The 15,189-nt window shown below is 36.5% G+C and overlaps 1 protein-coding gene across 2 annotated transcripts; it reads right to left on the bottom strand.

Moving 5' to 3' along the window:
- Nucleotides 1-1,410: 1,410 nt before the first annotated feature.
- HK5 (histidine kinase 5) lies at nt 1,411-15,189 on the bottom strand. Of its 2 annotated transcripts, XM_006845473.4 has the most exons (13): nt 13,566-15,189; nt 11,287-12,226; nt 9,648-9,704; nt 9,013-9,240; nt 8,310-8,403; nt 7,967-8,173; nt 7,169-7,299; nt 6,820-6,869; nt 4,844-5,160; nt 4,106-4,209; nt 2,933-3,751; nt 2,588-2,767; nt 1,411-1,648 (listed from the first exon to the last, which is right to left on the bottom strand). In XM_006845473.4, the coding sequence occupies exons 2-13, from the start codon at nt 12,004-12,006 to the stop codon at nt 1,523-1,525; spliced, it is 3,033 nt and encodes a 1,010-aa protein (XP_006845536.2). In that variant the 5' UTR covers nt 12,007-12,226; nt 13,566-15,189; the 3' UTR covers nt 1,411-1,522. The 2 variants fall into 2 exon arrangements, 1 of the variants encoding a protein (XP_006845536.2); XR_016046016.1 differs by lacking the exon at nt 4,106-4,209.

The raw sequence follows: 15,189 nt of genomic DNA, 5'->3' as shown, positions 1-15,189 counted from the left end.
ATTAGAGAACCCTTGAATTAATCATCTCGACATGGAGTTGTATGAACATGAAGGGAAAAAACAAATTTTAAGTCAAGAATATAGTGCATCTTGTAATAAGTTATCAGGATCATCTATTTTTCAAGATTTTCAAGTGCTTATTGATTTGCTCGATCTGTACATTTTTTAAATTTTAAATTTTATAACCATGGATGAAAATAAATTTGCAAGTCATAAGGTTTCTAACTCCGGAATATCACCAAGTAAATTTTAGAGGTGGGCCTTACTTTTATAGTATGAGGAGGCAATCTTATACAAACCTCACCCATAAATAAATGAAGGAAAATGATCATATAAGCCTATAGGACCCAAGTCCCAAATTGAATCATACAGAAATGAACGGCCAAGGGTGCTTGTTAGATATCTTTTTTCCTAAAAAAAAAAAGGAGTATGATGGACCCTATGATTGTCACACATGCATGCCTTGTCTAGGCCACTCCAATTAAAAATAAAAATAAAAATAGATAAGAACCCAAAGTTTCCAGTGAATGGAGGCCATCCAAATGGCCTCATATCTTTCAATCCAGGCCTTCCTACCTATATTGTCCCATCGGCCAGGGCCTCACTGTTTGATAGGCCTATGGGCTCACAGATATTTATCCATAAATAAATATCATTAGCTACTAATATGAAATTCATGTACTAAAGACCCATCCAATTTGATTTAGCTGGACATAAATCCAGGGTCTGACTAAATTCTTGAGAATCGGACCAACACATTAACAAGAAGAGAAAACAGAGTAGAACTAAATATCATGGAAAGATTCCATAATTTCATGCAATCTGTTTATAAAACTAAACTAACAGTCACATTTTAATTTTAGAGCATCAGCCAGAAAGTTCATATTCTTCAGGTGCAAAGGTTGCAGATCGTTATCTGTAGTGCTAATTATTTGCACACATACTCAAACTTTGGCAGAATTAGTTCCTCATTCGAAAATTTATTTCCCCTTTTGTTTTATCTTATATATAACTATTTCGCAATTGGAACTCTAAGCAGTGCACAATGCGAGGAAATGCCCCACTCTTACAATCATTGGACTTATGACCACCTCCCAAGTTATAGATTGAAAAAAAAAAAAAAACATTTGGGAAGCTAATTGAAATAGTAGTGGAAACATATAGATCGGCTGGTATATTTGCTAGGCCCTAACTTATATTTGGAATTTTTTTATCTCAGTTCACTCTATCCATAATAATTTGGCATTTCTACCAGAGCAACTTCATTCAACAATCTTCGATAATTTTCGCTAACCTCAATGCCATTCTTTCATGCTTGTACTTTCCTAATGGGAAAAGAAAGAAACAAAAGGGAAAAGGAAAGCCCCAAAATAAGCACAAACAGAACTCTTGAAGATGGTAGAGAGTCAGTAGCCGGGAAAACTGATCACCTCAAATCGATAATGAATGGACCTAAACATGATACACTAAATTCAAAACTTCTTATTTTTTTCTTTTTACAGGATCACCAACAAAAAAGAGCTTATACAGATAAATAGTTTTGAAGGCAATGTTTCAATTTCTGGAATGTGACAGGCTTAGCTACAAAAGAATCCATACCATTGGCAAGGCATTCAGCCACGCTCTCGGCCAATGCATTTGCCGTCATCTGAAATAGCAAGAAACCTAGTTTTAGCCACCATATGATGCCAGCATTGTTTTGTAATTAGTTAGCAGCAAAGGCCGAAACTTGCACTAATTGTCAAATAAATTTCAAAGATTCATAGAGTGTGTGTGTGAGTGCGTGCGTGTGTGTGTGTGTGTGTATATATATATATATATATATAGATATGCTACCAATGAAATAATTACATTAAACATCATTTGAATAAGAAACTACTAGGCATGGAGAAGATCTCTCCAATAGAGTATGGAAAAGAAATCTTTCATAAAGACAGTCTTTTATAAGAAACTCTGCAAGTGAAAGCAACTTCAACAATATGAATCTCTCACTGGAAGAAGTATTTCATGAATACAAAGTTGTAAAGGAAATCTCAATGCATAAAGTTAATTAAGTTGAGGCTGATAACTAATGACCTTATAAAGCTTCAAAGAATGAAAACGGAACTATGAACTGCTAGCTCATGACTAACCTAGCTAAATCATGGATCATATTCTAATTTGACTCAATCTCAAAAGACAAACCCACCCTCCATGTATACTTGAATTCAACAAAAGGACTTTGCTTCTAAGGGTATTTTACACTACATTGTGTAGTTATCGTCGTCAGTGTCAAATGGAAGAGCACAAAGTAACAAGAGAATCTATTACTTGGGCACATTTTTGTGAAAGGTGATTTTTCAGGTTATATTGCATTGCCAAGCAATGGACAACCCTAGACAAAGAAAGATAAACCAACAAATTCCAAATGATGCATAAGCAATGTCCAAAAAGAAGGGAAGAAATGAATTCCAGTCAAAAAAAAAAAAGAAATCTGATGTTTTTGATGCGCACATAAGTGAAAATTTACATTAATAAAAAGTGACAAACTAATAAAAAAAAAACAGAGAAGAAAAAAAAAATGACTTTAAACTATTGTATTGCTTACCGCAATAATGGGAATTCTGTTCCAAGATTCCAATGCCTCTTGAGAACTCGATTGAGAACCAGAGCAGGAGGGTAATCCCTCAACCCCAGCCTCTCTAGCTGCATCCCAGTTACCAGTTTCTTCAAAGGAACGAATCAACTGGGTAGCTTGGAGGCCATCCATTATTGGCATACAAACATCCTGAATGAACCAATAATCATATAAGACTCAAAAAAACATACAAAAATAAAAATAAAAGTAAAAATTGGAAAATAAACATATGGCATATCAATTTCAGGAGTATCTCCATGACACAAGAAATTCTTTAAGGAAACTAATGGTTAGATTTTAGTTTCAAAAATTTACCATCAGAATGAGATCATATCTACATGATTGAACTGCCCGTACTGCTTCAACTCCATTATTGACAATGTCTATTTTATGACCCAGTTGCTTCATCATGGACTGAGTCACCATTATATTGATCTTGTTATCTTCTACAAGGAGTATTTTGGCTTGCGACTGCGCTTTGGATAGCCCTGATGAATCCAGGCTCCTGTTAGCATGCTCCTGACTCTTACATGAAGTCTCACAAGATTGTTTCTTCTCATTCCCATTATCTGGATCTGAACATGACATTTGTCTAGGTTGGGAGCAGTTATCACTTGGATAAGATAATGCATCAAGCTCGCTTCGGCATCCATTCACCTGGGGACAAACCTGGTCATTTTTCTTCCTTTCCTCTTCTATTATTGACTCATTGTTATCAATATCCATCGGTTCCCTAGGAAACTTAGAGCCTGAGGAATCTATTGTATCAGTTGCCGAGCATGAATTCTTGACTTGAGCACTGTCGTTAGTGGTGTGTATGCTCATGGGAAGTGAATAAGTTTCTTTTGGTAAAGAGCGTTGCATGTTGATTGTATTGTTCAATAGTTTTGCTCTGGCAATGGGCCCACCTGAAGAGAACAGTGTACCCAGCGTTCTTGGCTTAAAGCAAAAGTGGCCAACCTTGGCTTCATCATCATCCATCGTTGCATCATGGTCAAGCATGTCTGATATCTCTTCATCCGTATCATCAGAGTGTACCCTTTTCAAAGGCACTCGACAAGGTAGCTCAAAAGTAAATGTTGAACCATGATGCTCTTGACTACTAACAGTAAGATGTCCACCCATCAGCTCAACCTGTTCCCATTGAAACACAAACTCCAGTGGGTTCACTATAACTTCAGCAGAACCAAACAAAACAGTAACTAAGTATATGACCTAATTTTCTCAAAAGATTTTGGATATTGATATCCACTTGGTATAAACTAGAAAAGACAATTAAACAATTGGCCATTGACATTTTAGTAAGTAGCCAGCAGTATGCAGAAATACATATCAAAAGTATTTTTGCTCTAGAAGTCACTCAGAGAATTGGCATGAGAAAAATTTTAACAGATCTGTGACAGAAAACACTGTGAAATCATAAACCAGAAGTTTGCGTAATTCCAATAGAATGTTTCTACAACTAATTACAGAGTGAGCATGCCTCACCAATTGCTTGCATATTGCAAGGCCGAGCCCAGTCCCACCATATTTTCGTGCATGATCTGCACTAACTTGCATGTACTTTTTAAATAAACTGGGTAACGCCTTCTCTGTTCACATAGGAAACATTTATCTTAGTGCACGGATCAAGCAAAACAAATCTTTTGTTTATATAGGCGTCTACAGGCCACGAAGTCTTCCATGTCAGAAAAATAGGAATGCGGGATTCAATTTTCCTTTCAATACTCATTTCCCCTTTACTTATTGTTAAATTTTTATGATATGTAAATCTTTGGTCCCTCTCATGAACGTCTTTTAGAGTTTATGTTTTGTTTTCTCTTACTTCTTGTTTATTATGTACTTTACATACTACCGATTTACTGAAATTCTTACATATTTTTAGTTTACAAGTACCAAGTGTTTTTATTAATGGACATGCTTTACCAATATCATACACTGAAGATAATGTATTGGGTACATTCATAATATTCCATGACACAAAAACTTTATTGTGTATCAGAGAATTAAAAAACAGTGAGTCTCAGATACTTTCAATGTTGCTCTTTGTTCCATAAATGGGTGCACTGTATATACATGCATATGCAAACACACATATTACAATCCTAATACGCACATGAGCTCCTGTTTGTGTACTCAAACACATGCTTATGTATATCATATAATCAGGACATGCAATGAATGCATCAAGATAAACGGAAAAGTTAACTGGGCTCTCCGAAATACCTGGTATTCCGATGCCAGTGTCATATACATCACACCGAAGCCACACTTTTGTTTCCAAAGAGTCCTCTTTGTCATCATCTAATGAAGCAGATGCTTTTATTCTTGCTGATCCAGGTTGCTCATCAGAAACACCACCTTCAACATAACTGTTACTTGGATATGCAGGAATAGAATCTTCGACTCTGGCTTTTCTCGAGTCCGAAGACTGGGCATCTGAAACGGTCTGGGTACATCTTCCAGAATGCCCACAGTCTGGTTCTGGTATGACGTAAAGGTTTACCCCGACCTTTCCTTCATGGGTGAATTTAACTGCATTGCTGCACATTTTAGTTTACAATAAGTTATAACCAAGTAATTTAAGATTTTAGTAAACATGAGTTCTGCAACATTTAGTGAAAGTTATTTACGTTCCATGGCAAACACACAAATGGTTGTATCAAATGATCATAAACTAAACCCTGGAATCTGGAATAACTAAAAAGAAAGTATGTAGATTGTGATTCTTCACGGGCAACTAAAGCTGAAATAGACATTTACATAGATACTCCCAGGTGTATAGAGGGTTTAGAAAAACATAATCTTTTCATAGATAGTCAAACTTCAAATTCAGGCCCAGTTATTTGGCAGAGTTTTGGCCATACTTCATTTTTAGAAATCAGAATATGGCATTGTAAACAAAGAGAAAGCAATTTGACATTTTCATTCTCAAAATTTTGTCTCGCAGCCTATACATGAATGCTGTCTAAATGGTCCACTCAATTTAAAGTGGCTACACCTTATGGTTCACTCTAGCAAACTTATCGCATATGACATGATTGATGCATATCAGACGCTAAACTATAACTCACACTCGACCTCATCAATTGTAAATTTCTGAATCACATTGTAAATAACATTTGCAGATGTGTTCTCCAAGGCATGGATAATTCTTTCTGATCAACAAGTTTCAATTGTCGCATGAAAATATTCATTTGGTATGTTTAAAACTACAGTTACAAGGCACCAAGATATCAATCAAAAATGGACATATGGGCCAAGTTAATAAATTGTTAAGAGTCAACCGTATTGATTTTGATTCAAGTTCGAAAATTTTTTCTTAAGGTATCAAATAGAGCTTGTTATGAACTTTCGTCGAAGTTGGCTCGACATATATTAACATTTATTATACTACAAAAAAGACTGCACTTTCGATACCTTGAGTCAATAATTCAGGAAAATAGAGAGATTGAGGAAGATGTCGCACATAGAATTAGAGCTGGGTGGGCGAAGTGGAGATATGCAACTAAAATTTTATGTGATCGCCGTATACCAATGGAGCTGAAGGGTAAGTTCTATAGGACAGCTGTGAGACCAACTTTGCTTTATGGAGCAGAATGTTGGGCGAACAAAAAACAATATACCAATAAAATAATTGTAGCGGAGATGAGGATGTTGAGATGGATGAGTGGCAAGACAAGAAGGGATAGAATCTGAAATGAATCCATTCAGGAAAGTTTAGGTGTGGCGCCAATAGGCGATAAGATGAGAGAGAGTAGACTTAGGTGGGCTGACCATGTGTGGCATCGACCCAGTGCAGCACCTGCTAGGAGGTGCAAGTTAGTTTAAGTGGAAGGATTGAAAAAGGCAAGGGTAGGCTCAAAAGGACGTAGTTGGACATAGTCCGAAAAGATATTGGGACTTATAGCTTCATTGAGTGTATAGCCTTAAATAGAGCAAAATGGCGGACCAAGATTCATGTAGCCCACCCCAATTAATTGGAAAAAGCTATGATGATGATGATGTGTCCCCAATTTCTTGACAGAAGGGGTTTACAATATTGGATTTGAGAATGATAACACTTGTTACATTTAATTGACAGAAACTCCTCAATGAATATGCAAAAGCTCAGCTCCACAATGGTATTAGGACAAATTTTTAGAATCTACAATAACAACATACAAAAAGCAAGCGTAACTCAGCTGACATACACATCTTACCTGATCAGGTTGGTTAAAATTTGCCGAATCCTGAGCACATCTCCAATGACCTGACAAAATAGTTTGTGGCATTGGTAAGAATATTTTACACAAAACAACTAAACATTTTGCAGACCACTTAGATGTGCTTCACAAAAGAATCACCTCAGGCCACTTATCCACATAGAAAGACACACTTATCTCAACAGGTTCAGAGGTATCAACCCAGCACTCTCTACCCAGGCATGGCAAATTTTTCACAAAAAGAGAGATGGTTGAATAGACAGCGGTTTTATGCACATGTGAACCAGGATAAAAGGACAGTAGATGGAATTAAATGTACTCAAAAGTGCATTATCTGTAAAGTCACCTCCAAAGGAACATCATCCGTAATGTGTCCTTCCAAGGTCAATTCCTTCTGTAATGATGCTGCAGCAGTCTGGAGTACATGCTTGACCACTTCTCTTGGACGGAACTTTGCAGCTTCCAACTTCATTACCCCTGCAATCATATGGCAGTATTGGGCAGTCAGATATTTTAGCTCATAGTTAATTCACATTGAGCTACAATAACTAAAGAAATATCTAACCCTAATTCTCCTCCACCTAGTCAATGTGGTTGTCATACAACCATCTTGCTTTATTGGAACTAATAATCCAGAGGACACTAGTGGCAATACTTTAAGCACAAAGTAACTCTTATGGGTATTTATTTATTTGAAGAAACTAAGAACCACTACACAGTCACATATTAATTCCAATCCATTAGGTGATAATTGCCAAGAACGGAACACCTCATAAGATGACCAAGGGATGATTTCAAGTAAATATGCACGAAAAAGACCAAATATACAACATGATTGATCTGCAAACATGGATATATATGCATAACATATCTATGTACATATGTATGTAGCTGTGTACACAAGATCATTCTACAATACACTACTAAGTGGTGTTCTACAATGGCTTAAAGATCTCGTCTTATTCAGTTGGCACGAATCCAAAACTTTGAAAGTTACCTCTTCCTGAACTCAATGTTATTTTGGATAAGTGATGAATCTGAAAATTCCCTATGACATAGTAGCAATACATGAAAAGAATATCTCTAGGGACCTCTTCTCATGCAGTTTAAAGAAATTTCTTCCATCATTCTTAGAAAAAATTACCTGATTCGACCTTGGAAAGGTCAAGAATGTCATTTATAAGCTGCAACACCAGATCTCCAGAAGACAGCATGACATCCAACAATTGCCGCTGCTCAGGATCAAGTTTAGAGTTGGCAAGAATCTCAGCCATGCTCACAACCCCAGATAGAGGAGATCTTATCTCATGAGACATGGTTGCCAGCATTTGTTTAGCCCGCATTGTTTCCTCTGCAGGTAAAAATATACATAACTTACCCAAAAAAGGTAAAAAATACATAATATTAAACAGGAGTAGTGGCCAGATAATAAACCTGATTTATTCCAAAAATACAATTCATTTAAACATATCAAAGAGAATGCACACCTGTAATATGTATTGTTTTGTTGAGTTCTGTTTCCTTTGCTTTTTGTACGGCTATCTCTTCCCGTAACTTTGCCATTTTCTCTCTTTTTATAACCTAAGAAGTGACCAATAACATGACCAATATTGAAACAGAAAACATTCAACACCAGGGAAGTAGCTCATAAAATTTAGAAAATTTATCAGAAATTCAACCAGAAAATCCTAAAATTCCCAACTTGTTGAGAAACATGTCTCTACTAAATAAAGGATTAGTCCAAAAGATGTCACAGTAATGGTGAACTTAGACTTTACTACTCCAAAACTTTGACCATGAAAATATTACTTTTGACCATAAATGACTCATGTATTTTAGAAAGAATATTTTATCTTTTCTCTAAAAAATTCAAATTCAAATTTAAAAAGATTCATTTGACTCTTTGGAATGATGATTGGACTTTAAAAACAATCTACAATTACAACTATGCCCTTCTAGAACTTTTCAAGCAAGTTATTGTTGATGCAATTTTCATATTTGTAAGTGCATCTTTTTGTCAAAAATTCCAGAGTAGGAAATTATAAGTTCACCATTAGAGTAGTGCATTCTAGAATAGCACTATATATATTTGGGACACAAGAGCAGCTAAACCTTGCGAATGATAAGCAAAGCATGACTGATATAAGCAACCCAAGAAATATTTTTCACATCAAGACAAAGTATAATTACTTGGTCAGTTATATCCATGCCCATGTAATTCACACCAATTGTATCTCCTGCCTTACTGAATACAGGTTCAACATATATCAAGAATGTCTTTGATCCAAACAACTCTGTTTCAAATGTTATTTCACGTTTTGCTGGCAAGCCACGCTCTAGGACCTCTTTCTTGAAATCCTGAGATTCCTTTACTCCAGCTCCAGTAAATATCTCAACATCAGTTCTCCCAATAATTTCCTGAAAGGAATTGAAGTGTTAATATATATCTCAGTCATACTGAAATCCAGCAAATTGGCACGTTTAGATTGGAACAAAATGTCATAATTCCATATAATGGTTACTCACTCTTATTTCCGTTGTTCAGTACCGTAGTCTAGGTATGTAGTAACTCTAGAAAATATTGTGAAGGAATATCTTTGATACAGTACACCGGACAGATGTTCAAACAAACTAGATTCTACTGGAAAGTGAAGGAAACCTCTCAAGATGTTTTCCTCCTTCTAAATAATGCGAAAAGAGGTGATCTATCACATCCTCTAGAGACTTGCAAATTCATAGGGAATGAAATTATGAATGAGATGCCACTACAAAATACATAAAAAGCAGTTAGTCATGACTACAAGAATGACTAACAAATACAATACCTCCTCTTGAAGAGTTGGGTGAGGATTGTAAATGAACCGATAGCGCAAATCTTTATCCTGACAGACAAGTATAAGCAAGCATTATTGTTGGATATCGCAGTGCATATAGCGCACCACAAACTCACTCAAAAGAGATATACATCTAAGAATAACACTGAGATAATACCTCAGTTCATATACTAAGAAACTAAGAGTAACTGTAATTATATGAAAGTGATAGGATCAAATAAACATTTATCATTAGATCTAAAAAAGATTCAGAAAAGAATGCAATGATGATAGCATGTGTAAAGATAGAGATTCTCTGTAATGTTAAGTTCCAAATCTTGAATTCCCCAATCATCTGAAAATCATGTGTCGCACATGCTTTCTTGATTTCATAATTGCTTCTAATGGTCATGGAAGAGGGGCCTCTATCAAATGACACAGTAATATGGTTGTATGTGACCAACCAAAGGTCAGGATGCATGGGAAATATTACAAAGCCTGCACTGCATGGCACATGTCACACAATCAGCACCCAATTATAAGTTCATTGATGTACCCATTCCATAATTGTGTGACTCCAGGTTCATCTACACCTTCACCTAGGTGTATGACATCATATAAAAAAGAAATAATTCACACAATATAAAGATGACAAAACCGCATATGACGAATGAAGAGACACCTTAACCCAACTCAAAAGGGCACCATAATCGCAGCTTGTGCAACAAATATATATGATGCCAGACAAATTCAGCACTAACGAGAACAAAACCAAAGAAGCCTGTGATATCATGGTCTCATTATTCACTCCAGAAAACTGTCGCACTGAAATGGTTCATGAAAACTACCACATCCCACATTCTTGAAAACTACCCAACATTTGCATAAGTTAATTACAATTGAAATAGGGAACAAAGAGGCCCAACATTGACTAATTGGGCATCTATGTCTGTCCAGTTAAATAACTAATTGCGGACTACCAACATCATTAAGAGAAGAATTAAGAATACAGCCTGTATACCATGATATAATCTGCAGCAAGCAGTCGCCAGAACTTCACAACAGACCCAAAATATACATAATTGTTCAGTCCCGACTCCCGCAGATCAAAGAAAGTTGTAGTCATCAAGATTTTTAAGATGTAGGGTCATGTTTAAAGCATGAGAAACAAACGATGGTCATATAACGTGTACAGATGATAAGTTCCTTGCAGACATGTATTCCATATTCAAAATGATACATGTAGAGAAATGTTTTTCACAAAAATAGATAACCCGAAGAACAGTATTTGTCATCTCAAGAATCAAGATTTACAGTTTGTCAGATCAAGGGCCAAGCTTTAAAGTTGTTAAAACTAAAAAGTATCATCATTTAATAAATAGGGATCATATAATAAAATAAAGATGGGAATCCACATTATGTTGATCTTATGAAGTCATATGTGTACATTCTTGAGCATCTTTCCAATCCAGGCTAATAAACAATGTGGTTCTTACTAAAGTTCCTAAGAAGTTCACATCTCAAATAATCCACTGTGCTTAACAACAATAACGGCCGGCATTTTTGAAATAGTGTAAAGCCAAACTACAATTCCTGCTATATATGTATGACATAAATTACGAGTACACATAACAAAGTAGCATCTGATTACCTGATGTCCGATAACAACAGGTGCATTCTGGAGCACAAAATGCAAAAAGTTATCAGCCCTCTTTAATATCTGAGACAATTCTTCTACAGGGGATGATTGTCTAGCCAGATTCTCTATGTTCTCTTGCAATTTGTCCTGGAGTCTCTGCTCTCTCCTAGTACTTTCCTCCAACAATTTTTCCAACTCCTTGGCTCGTTGCTTCCAATACTTCACAGAGTCATACTCAGAATCTATTTCAAAATTACTGTTCTGGACAACAATTTCATTTCTCCTCCTAGGAATGGTTTCCCAAATATCATAACCCTCATCCAATATCGAAACTGGCCTCTTATCACCAACATATTTGTCTTCTTCAAATCGATGTGCCTCCAAAATCTCCAATTTCTTGAGTTCTACTTCTTGTCTTTGCTTGCTTAAAATGTCAAGCTCCTCTTTAAGAAGGCGAACAGCATTGTTTTGTTTAAACTCCCACTGCTTTACAAGGTAGGCCAATTGGGAGGACCCTCTCTCGCTATAATTCGTCAGCTCTAGTAGGCGTTTGAAATCTACAACAGAGGGATCTTCCACAATTGCAACTTCCTCCAATAATTCTTGACTCGCCCCTGGTATTTCTATATTAAATTGCTTCCCCAATTCATTTCCTAAATCTACAGGCCACATAGAAGGCAGGACTTCTACTTCCATGTCTGACAAGTAATCACCACCCATTTCACAAACCATGGAAAGAACAGTGAATTCACTCAAAATCCTTACATCTCACCCTTCTATAGTCGTGAACTACATAGTAAGAGTAGTCCTCTCAGCCCCGCATACTGTTCTCGTAAGCTCACCTGCTCTTCTATATATTCATGATAGTATGAAGGTTCCATCCAATCGGCGAACAGGTCTTTGAATAAGCTTTTTAAGATTGGATATCTCTTTGCAATCTTGCTCTCAAGACCTGCATAGAAAATCAAAAAATGGAATCTGAGTCACTACAGCGAAAGAACCAACAAATCAATTCCTCCTATATCATAGTTATTCTTTTTGGGGGTGGAAAAGTGATATGTGGACTATCTTATGAAATATTATTTCAAATAATAGTCCCATATATAAAATCTGTGTAAATGAACCAAAGCTAGCAGGAAATGAGAAATATGCACCAGGGAATAATGAAATTGATCATTCCTAGAAGCAGTCATTGCTGCATATTGAAGTCTAAAACCATGATATCCCCATACTCAATACAGATATTACTTGACCCAACTAACCATGCACAACAAAGGTATCATTAAAAAAGAATATAACTAAATGTATAAAATTGAATCTAGTCAGGAATCTATATTCAAAAACTTCAGTGCCTTCTTAATAACATTTTGCAGGCCCGAAGAAATTGGCCCCAAAGAATATTGCCAATTTCTTCAGATATTACTGGAATATCATTGTTTTTCTCATTTGGGAGTACCAATATTAATTATCATACACTAGAGCAAGTAACAACCAATGCCATGAATTATTAGAAAATCTCCACTTATTTCAAAACTTTAACTGGGGAATTCAGTTCCTAGTGCGGAACAGAAAAGATAATAATGGATTGCCTAAAAGAAAAAAAGAGCAAATAGCAGCTTGATTCTTCACCAGTAATCTCAAGAAAATCGACACCAGAAGCTTCTTTCAAAGTTGGCATTTGGTTAGTGCGCATCAATATTAAAAATTGCCCTGCAACCGAAATGTAAAAAATAAAGGCAGCCAAAATGCTGTATAATCCTCAATTGTGTTCAGCACCCATGATATAGATACAAGGATTTGTTGTAGCTGTATACTCACAGGCATTCTAGGCAATTAAAAAACTCTACTAATTAGTTAATCCCGCCAATGTCTGGCCTAGACCTCTTTCTAACTCCTTAGACACTTAAATTTCAAAGAGAAACAAACGTAAATACACAAATCGAGTCGTGTTCTGGCTTCCCAATGTTTCAAAACTAGAGTCAACTATCGTAAATGATCGGGATTTTCACAGTAGATAGAGCTTCTTAATTGCAAAAGGCAGTGAGTACAATCTGGGTTGAAGGATATGTGTTTCTCAAGACTTCTAACGGTCAATTTGAAAGCTTCAGAGATAGTACAGGGAAATCGAGTTGCAACTATGCTTATTTGTCACATTAACGTTGCATTAATTGCTCCTTCATTTTCAATATTCGTTAAAGAAAAGAGGAGAAACAAAATATAGCAAATAAATGAAGAATTTTCCAACTCAAAGGTTGTGTATGTTCCAATTTCGAAAAGAAAAGGAAACGCACCTTCTGAGTGACTTTTTTAATCCAGGGATTCAACGAAAAGTATCCGATTGCTCTGGACTTAGAGCACCAGAAAAGCTTGAACCTTCGACTAAAACTTTCGGCAATGGTCAAAAACTGAAAACTGAAAGACAACTTGGCATATAAAGGCACTCCTCAAATAAGACAGCTTCAAACCAATCGAAAATCCGCAAAACCAAAATTACTTCAGAGAAAACAAAGAGAAAGCACCAGAAATCTCAATATCCTGGCAAAAAAGCGTTTCTCTGTCCTTTTACTGATTTTGAAACCAGGCTCTTAACTCGTGACCTTCAAAAATGGAATTAACAACCGGATATTGATCAGAGAAGGTTCACTTAATGGAGAATGTGGATCCCAGTTGATATAACCTTGTAACCTCCTTAGCCCAATATATCTTCGAAAATTATCAACTCTCAGTAACATCAAATTTTGTGGAAATGAAGCTTTTTCTCCTGTTCTTATTTTGGATCTTTGAAGTATAGAAGCCACAATCCTTACCGAAGACTTCTAGAGGAGGATGCGATGGCCGAAAATTAATCAGAAAACGTTCATTTCAACTGAAGCTTGAGTCTTCAATCGAGACCTTCAAGAATGGAATGAATGCGCAGAAATCTATCAAAAAAAATGCAGTTGACAACAAGCTTCAATATCTATGCTCATCGGACCAGTAGTGAATCACCTGAACCAAATTTATCCACAAAAACTCAAAAACACTGCGGTGAATACGAATCTTTTGCAGAGACGAAGCTTTTCACCCTGTTTCCTCAAGCATCCAAGAACACAGATATTCATAGAGATAAATGAGCATTTCAAGCACCAGAAGTTTGGAATAAGCTTACAGCGGGGAAACGAACTCTTACAAGCACCCGTGACCGAAAAGAAGCTTGAAACAAGCAGATGAGCTCCAGCTTTTGAAGCAGCATTAACAGAGAGAAAGAGCGAGAGAGAGAGAGAGAGAGAGAGCTTAATCAAACTACCTCTGCAAATTCTTTGGAACTGTTAACTTCTGCGGCGATTGACAATTGGAAATGCAATGAATCGTCCAAGTAAGAATGGCTAAAGGCATTGAAACTTTCAGAGCAAAGAAGCCATGTGAGAGAGAGAGAGAGAGAATCAATGGCGTAAACCTCTTCCTAGAGAGAGAAAGGGCTCTACTATCTCTCTAAATTCTTTAGCATTTGTTCATTTTTGTGGCCAATAACCAATGGATTCCTCTGTGCAAGAAAGAGAAAAAGGCCTTCAAATTTTTAGAACCAAGGAGAAGAAGGCATGTGAGAGCGAGAAAAACAAAGGCGTAAACTTCTCTCTCCATGTGCTTTGGGTCAAAATATTCACCATTTTTTTGGAGCTCTTCATGAAACGGCGGATTCCCGTCGCTTGTAAATTCCCGGCGAATGTCCCACGAACTCCGGCTAAACTTCGCCGGGAACAAAGTACCGCAGCCGGAAAACGCGATTTAAAATGGCCCGGACAGGCGTCGAGGTGGCGTCAAATGGAGGGAAAAAGACCGTGACGGTTACTTGACACAAAAAGTGACGCCTTGTAACGTCGTTGACTCACCCAAAAGGCCCAAAACAAAGCGCCTCCTGGTCTTCTTATATGATAT

This window comes from Amborella trichopoda, chromosome 12, assembly GCF_054954075.1.
Source record: "Amborella trichopoda isolate Santa Cruz 75 chromosome 12, AtrichopodaSantaCruz75HAP2 v2.0, whole genome shotgun sequence".
NCBI lineage: Eukaryota > Viridiplantae > Streptophyta > Magnoliopsida > Amborellales > Amborellaceae > Amborella > Amborella trichopoda.
Note: the sequence above shows the minus strand (reverse complement) of the source record. Positions and strands in the feature narration are given on the sequence as shown.

What these genes read in the sequence shown, in the direction of transcription:
- HK5 (XM_006845473.4), bottom strand. Translation starts at nt 12,006, where the DNA reads ATGGTTTGTGAAATGGGTGGTGATTACTTGTCAGACATGGAAGTAGAA. An exon ending in GCATGGATATAACTGACCAA is followed by an intron (nt 8,404 to 9,012) that starts GTAATTATACTT and finishes GTCACTTCTTAG; the next exon opens with GTTATAAAAAGAGAGAAAAT. An exon ending in ATTTTAACCAACCTGATCAG is followed by an intron (nt 5,161 to 6,819) that starts GTAAGATGTGTA and finishes TAAAATGTGCAG; the next exon opens with CAATGCAGTTAAATTCACCC.